The 7,760-nt window shown below is 34.1% G+C and overlaps 1 protein-coding gene across 1 annotated transcript; it reads left to right on the top strand.

Moving 5' to 3' along the window:
- The first annotated feature begins 1,074 nt into the window (after positions 1-1,074).
- On the top strand, positions 1,075-3,189 carry LOC114390800 (heat shock factor-binding protein-like). Its single transcript, XM_028351684.1, has 5 exons — positions 1,075-1,226; positions 1,448-1,501; positions 1,749-1,772; positions 1,861-1,903; positions 2,854-3,189. The coding sequence occupies exons 1-5, from the start codon at positions 1,224-1,226 to the stop codon at positions 2,994-2,996; spliced, it is 267 nt and encodes an 88-aa protein (XP_028207485.1). The 5' UTR covers positions 1,075-1,223; the 3' UTR covers positions 2,997-3,189.
- The last annotated feature ends 4,571 nt before the right edge of the window (positions 3,190-7,760 follow it).

Here is a 7,760-nt window from a genome sequence, read left to right as displayed (position 1 = left end):
AATAAATTTCCAATGGACAAATCAATTGTCTTTAACATCCGGTGTAAAAGAAGAATTTCAACAATCGATTACTACACTAGACCGATAATTTATCATTGCTAAGACAAGCGACTGTCATGAGTAGACAATCAATTGTGAAAAACACACTCAAATATAATGTGTTTGGTGTTACGTTTCGTACTTGCACAGGTTAATACAGAAGCAGTTTTGTCTTGCTTCAACACATGTATATCACTATGAAACGTGTGTCCAAATACGTATTATGGGGTGTGTTTGGAAAAGTTGCAAAAATTACATTATTTTAATAATTATTTGTATAATTAATTATTAATCAAAAATAATTTGGTTTGAGTAAATTTACTGAAAAATAATTTAAAAATGTCTGTGCGTCCATTTCCACAATATTCCCTAAACCTCTTCCGTACAACATTTGCTAAATCACCTAATACCTAATACCGACACAACTCCATTTGCTAAATCGTGTGATATGCACCCCGCTATAAAGAGGTAAAGGTAAAGAAGTAATCACGCCCATTTTTTAAGATTATTAATTTTTTTTTAACAGAGTTATTAGTAAATTTAAGTTTCTTATAGACAAGTGCATCTGTTACATCTATTTTAATATCTTGATATAGACCTTTTATCGGGTATGTCTCGTTTATTGTTATATCATTTTGAATTTAACATAATATTCATTTTTTCAAAAAAAAAAAAGAAGTAACCACGCTGACTCCTAATCATCTATGCTTTTGGATTAGGTCCAATCATTGTCATGTTTAATTGGATCTAACACATGTGAAGACCTGATTAAATAAGATTCACACAACCCCGATCTAAACATTAAGTATGTGCATGTTGTACAGTATAACATTTTCCTTAATTTCTTAGAAGACACAAGTTCATTTTGGACCTGTTTTTCATGAAGAGGCCCGAACGGGAGACCATGGGCCGAGGAAGTAGCCTAGGTCAGAAGAGAGTGTTTTTCCTCCTGCTCACATTCAAGTTTGGATTGAAAATAAATAAAAATCTAAAAGAATGGATTTGGCGCGATCCAAATCCAAAAAAAGAAGACTTCAAAAAATCGGAAGGGTACTTTTGTAATTATATGGAGACTCGTGAGATCAGAATATCAGATCGAATTTAAACGGGTCATATTCGCATTTTCATTTCATTTTGAATTGAAACCGCGGAGAGTTTGCTGCTACATCGATCATCATCACCTCATGGTTAGGGTTTTTTCTCCGATTCCCTTCCCCTATTGTCATTAATCTGTTTTTCTCCTTCGTTTTGTGGCTCTATCATACAATGCAATGTTTTTCTCTTGTCGTACTCCATAGTTTTGATATTAGGGTTTTCCAAATCTTGGATCTCGTCCATCAATAAATCTTGTTGTTAAGCTAGGAGAGCCATTGCGCATTATGCTCATTGGTTTCCTTCATTATTGCAGGACGGACACGATCCACAAGACCCAAAGCAGAGCCCTGCTGACATGACTGCCTTTGTATGTTGATCTTCGTTTTCACAAATCAATTAATTCTTGTTGGTCTTATTTTGTTGCAACTGTTCCCTTCAATTCTGCTGTTTTTTAATTTTGATCCTCGATGTGACTGGTTTCTCTTGAAGTTGTCAATGTCACCACTTTACATAATTTATCCCAATTTGCTGCACTTTGCTTTAGTTTCGTGGTGATTTAATTAATGTTAATCGTTTTCTGACATTTCTCTACCCCAATTTCTTTTTTTTTCCAGGTGCAAAATCTTCTTCAGCAGATGGTGAGTTGTGTAGCATAGGTTCTTAGAGCTGCATTTCTGACTTTTATAATATGTTTCACTGTTGCTAACTGGAGAATTTTGTTTCCAGCAAAATAGGTTCCAGACAATGTCCGACTCCATTGTTACAAAGAATATCCTTTTGTTTTGGTTTGCCCTTCAAGTTCTTAAAATATGTTAATGGTAATTTGTGTGTGTGTTTTTTTTATCCCCTCCAAAAATAATATTTGATTAAAAGTGTTAGTATGGTTGGATGATAGGAGATCTAAGGGGGTATTTGGTTTGAGAAAATGCTTTTTGTTTCTATTTTCCAAAGTTTGAATAAGAAACAGTGAAAACAATTTTTAATTGTTTTATTTTCTATTCTCATAATTTCCTGATCATATTTTTGAATACAAGAAACAGAGGGAAAATAAGATAGATTTTGTAACTAAAAGTGAGAAGAAAACCTTTCTTAAAACAAAATGCCCTAAGCTCACTTGCATTCTGTTAACCTGTATTTTACTTAACGGTTGTGCTAGGAATCAATTTGGACATTTAGTTAAGGAATGAAATGGAACCTTGAAGTTTGGTTGTATGATGTTGAAACTATAATCTATTTTTGGTTTCAGTTCACATTGTTTCATTTTATTATTTCTGTTTTGTTACCAATATATGAATCTATTTCTGTTTGTAACTCACTGGCTATGCTCCAATGCCCATAAAAATGGGTTCATGTCATCAATACTCAAGGCAATAACATGATGGCATGCATACAGTGTAGTGTCCATCTTATGTGCCTTCACCTAATAACTTAAGCTGTTGGGAGGATAATTCCCTGGCATACACAACAGCATGGGTGATAAATTACAACTGTGCGCAACTGCATCTTGACCACTTCTCGTGAACACAATGCAACCACCTATGTAGTCGTGTACAATTTGTGACTCATGACATAGTTCAATTTATATCTGGTCTGTGTATATGTGGTGTCATGTTATTGGCTGAGGCAGGGTGGGCATTGCTTCCTGTTTATTGCATGGGAATTGTAGACTTGCAAAAATACTTAAACTCTGAAAAAATGTTTTTCTTGACGTCACTGCACTTGATGATATGGGAAGTCGCATAAATGAGTTGGAACAAAGCATCAATGACCTGAGAGCAGAGATGGGAGTGGAGTCCTCTCCATCACCTGCAGCCCCTGCTAAGCTAACGGAGGAGATAACCAAAGAAGAGGGTTCAGCTTAAGTGGCATTCTGATTTCAGTTGCTCATTATTCATGCATTGTATTGCACAAGGATTGATATTCTGCATCTACTTTTGTCTGCTGTAGTGGTTCAGAAAACAGATGTGCTGTATAGCTATGAGTGTATCTGATTATTTGTAGCTAACTCGTATTGTTTTTATGATTTATGGGTACACCTATACTTTTATGTTGCAATTACTTGTTGCCATCATGTCCGTTTTTTCCTCAGCATGCTCTGGTTGGACGAATCCACGGCCCCAATTCCAGGGGTTGCTGTACTCACTTTTTTAAATTTTTTCTAGCCTTGTTCTTTTCCAAACTTTTGAAAGAAAGCTAAGACTAAAGACGCACGTATGTATGCAATATGCCCCTATGTAAGACATTGTAAAACCAATTTACCAATGGCATTGCGGGATTTGCGATTCTGTATTTAAGTTCAGCTCCACCTTCATGATAAACCCCTGCCCCTCTTGCACTGTCACTCAAATATGTTGCCATTCTTTGACCTTTCAACCCCTATGGTGCAAAGCCGAATTATTCATTCTCTGACAAAATTTGATGTATAAACTTCAAAATAAGTGTCTTAGCTAATGAGATTTTATTCCCGACTGCTATAATACACAGTTTCATGTTCGAAGTTTTCCAACTGCCGAGGAAAACGCTGCGTTCATTCATATAATGTGGGATTTTACCATGTGAGATTCTGCCAACTACGAAAATGAAGGGGCAGCCGACTCTTCTAATATTTGATGAGGGTAAGGTCTTACTTCCTACGTTAGTTTGAGATCTGAGGAAAGTGGTATTCTAAAGATGAGTTAAAACATTTTTAACCTGAATCCTATGGTTGTAAATGTGTTCATTATGAAACAATGCTAGGAGGGGATGCTGAAAACAGGACTAGTGACCGGAGTGAAATCGTAAAAAGGTAGCCCTATTGAAAGATAGGGAGAGCTAATATTCCTCTTAAAAAAAATAAACAATACTGTTATAGTACCCAATTCAGGTAAAAATCCTTAGCTTCAACACGCATTTTGTATAGGTTATTATGGTTCATCCCTCATCCATCTAAGCAAAGCATATGCATGAAACATATGTAGTCAGCAGTTGTCCTTAGGAAACCCAAATTAACGTGAGATTCTGCCGTTTCTATAACAGCTGGGGTCTGAGAAGAGCGTGGAGCGAGTAAAAATTCAACCTTTTTGCTGAAGTGAAAGAAAGGAATTAAGTGATGGTCTTATTCTAGTTCTCCTATTTGATTGAGAAGCAAAGGAATTGCAGGCGCAGGGCAACCCTTGACAAGTAATGATTTGGACCTTCATTTTTCGCCATTTTGAAGGTGACGGTCTTGTTGTAGAGTGCTCCCTTATGCAACTACGTTTTTTTTTATTATTTATTTATTTCCCATCACTATTATCACTAAAGACTAATCTTTCAGGCCGAAAGCACAATCTTTTTCAAACACCTAAATTTTAGGACTAATTCAATAATCATTTATTTAAGATCACACCGTGGTGATTTGCTGATTGCAAATTTAAATTCTTAGTTTTCAAATACAAACTAGGAAAATTGCAACCAGAATTTGAAACATTAAAAACTATAGATTGAAATTAAAAATTGATTTTCGTTTCTAAAATTTTCAAAATTTAGAACTGATAATCATACTAAACAGGGCTTGAGAGACCGAGGTATTTTTGTTGAACAAATACAATGCTAGCTGAAACTAGAAGTTGCTTTTCTTAAACCTTGGCGTCTGGAATTGAAACTTTCATAGATTCGTATTGACGCTAGTTGCTTAAATCAAATTAGATGAATCATATTCAATTCATTCATCTATGCCTTAGATCACAAGCAAATATTAATTAATTGCTTCAATTAACATGTTCTTTTTGTTTCTTAGCGTTGGTTCATCTTCCATTTACTGAGCTGCTAAAAAACTCAACTTAAATGTTAAAAGTTGATACCTTTGATTTTATTTATATTTTTTAGTTTAAATAATATTTAATTTTATAAGGAAGCATCTCAATTCTCAACTGCAACTTGCTGGCTTTATGGGTCTAAATGACTTGAAACTTACCCGTGGTCGGAGAACACATTTTATATATGCTTTTGTTAGCGACAAAAAATACACGTTAATTCAAAGCCGGAAAAAAAAAGGCAACGTCTCAAACAAAAAGTTGCAGGAGAACACATTTATGCTTTTGTGAGTGACATTGAAGACGATATTCAAGAGCAGAGACGATCTTCGTACAAAGATATTTTTATGAAGAGTTTTACCAAATATCTTAATTTTTGTTTCTAATATTCCATCCTATCTATATAATTGTATAATATAATATTTTATATGTTATAAGCCTCATAGTCCATACAAGTTGTATTTGTGACAGTCTTTGTTCGCCGCATTTATTGGTGAAGGCTAGAGACGTATTTTCTAAGGATTTCACCCAAAATAATGAATTCCACTAAACCCATATCATATCATAGTCATAGATGTTAAGGATATACCGTAGCATTTCATGTCTTACCAACAATATCAAACACCTTCCATGATAGAGAAAAGAGTAAGCATATATGTATCACATATTAAGTAATGGTATACGTCGCATGACACCCATAATTCAAAAACAAATTAAAGATGCCTTACTTTTCTCATTAAAGATGGCCACACCACACTCCTCGTTTGGCACTTGTTTCCCTTTCATCACTCTATCTTAAAGGTTTCATCCACTAAGCTATAGTTGTGGACAAGAATGCTAACCCACTCATCAGGTTACGGATTGTTTTTCATTTTGCATTGAAGCGTTTGTCAAATAGAATATTTCTAATAAGCTTTTGGAGGACACACAAATCCTTTGTGATGGTGAAGTTATGTGCTCACCTAGTCATGCAAAACCGACCCCTAAACCCCATCACTTTCCCTTGCACCATCAACACTTACTAGAAATAGGAAAGAAAATTTTACCACCTTATATTGTCTCGCTAGAATTTTCATGTGGATAACAAGCAGAGCAACTATACACTCATTAAGTAACTAAAACACAAATGAGTAAAGGCATTGACATGACGTGCAAAGAGTGTTGTGACACTTTTCCTTGATGACATCTTGGGACAGTGACATTAGTTGTTCTCCTTGTGGATAAGGATATGTGCGTGCTTCATTCTAGTCGGCTAGGTTTGGTGCTCTACATTTCTTTTGTGATGTTTAATTCACCCTATCAAGTCTAACATTTAAGTGTATTTCTTTTTTGACAGTATCATATTTTTACGGAATATTTATTAGTTTTAATCAGGTAACTTGATTGATTACTTTTTATGAAATCTTTTTTTCTAATTATATTTTTTTTTCATTCATAAAATTCAAACACAAAACCTTGTTAAAAGAAATCAAATTCAATAACACTCCAACTAACTACTTATTGTATTTCACTCTATATATGTTTGTAAGCTATCAAGAATAACTTTTTTATGTTTTAATTAATGGACGCTATCAATGATCTTTTGATGCTTGCAACTTATTTTGCCTAAGTGATCTTTTTAGGACTAGCATCAAGTTAAAAACAAGCTTAGTTATAGAAAGAAAATTACTTAATGGTTTCAATTTCTGTAGACCAACGTTCAATTTGAAACACGGAGAGAACACGAATATATCGTAATTTTAAAAGTGTAGAGAAGAATATATACGTGCCCAATCATGAACTAGAACCAGATACTTTTGTTATACACACATACCACCATCTTAAGTAATAGACATAATAACTTCCTTGTTTAACCACCAATGCAGTATCAAAGCTGTAAAATCGAACCCCGCATCCTTGTACTGTAGATTATTCAGAAATGAGCTGATCGCTTATGCTTTAGCTTATTCTTTGCGTTGTATTTGTCTTTCACTCAAATTATGCAAAGTTACAAAAGTCCCTGACATAATTGTGGGTGTCAGTTATGACAATGTACCAATGAAATTATTCTATTGAACCGGCTACGGTGTTTATTCTAATCTGACTAACATGGAACATCTAGGAAGACAATAGTACCGTGTACAAGATGTTTTCACACACCAATGGAAACGAGTGATGTAGGGAGCATCATAATCATAAAACCATAAAATTTTTCAGATCATGTGCTGTGTCTAATTCTCATTGTTACTTGGCACAGCTAAGCTTTTGGAAGTTGTGTTATCCATTATGCAACATTTTGCATGATTGTTTTCATAGAATGTACCCAAAAAAATTGTTTTCGTAGAACCTCAATTCTGAAATCATTAAGCTGAAATCAAGTAAATGTTTTATGGGGACCACACAATGAATGGCATCAACATTAATTGTTTCCAACCGGGTTGCACTGATGTGGTGACAAGAAGAGAGGAAAGATGGATTAAACAAAAAAAAAAATTAAAAGAGAATATTTTTTAAGAGTTGTATCTGGTCATATCAATAATAGGACAAAACTAGCAAAAAAGATTCTAAGGTACTTATGGTATTATACTCCAATAAAAAAAATATGTGTATTATATTATTGACCCTCAATTTTGGGACCATTAAAATGAAGGATATATAAAGTGATAAAAAAATAGATCTCAGTACTTCAGATTAGTCACACATTCGGACGGAGATATCATGATTCATACAAAAAAAAAAGTAACTAAAAAATAATGCACATGTTTTTATTGAAAAATAACATTACATGCACCAAACAAACTTTATGTTATAATATACACATCCCTATCTATAAATAAACACACTAAATGCATTTCACACCAAGTGAACATCAAG

The sequence above is a fragment of the Glycine soja genome, chromosome 2 (assembly GCF_004193775.1).
Source record: "Glycine soja cultivar W05 chromosome 2, ASM419377v2, whole genome shotgun sequence".
In the NCBI taxonomy this organism is placed as follows: Eukaryota; Viridiplantae; Streptophyta; class Magnoliopsida; order Fabales; family Fabaceae; genus Glycine; species Glycine soja.
Note: the sequence above shows the minus strand (reverse complement) of the source record. Positions and strands in the feature narration are given on the sequence as shown.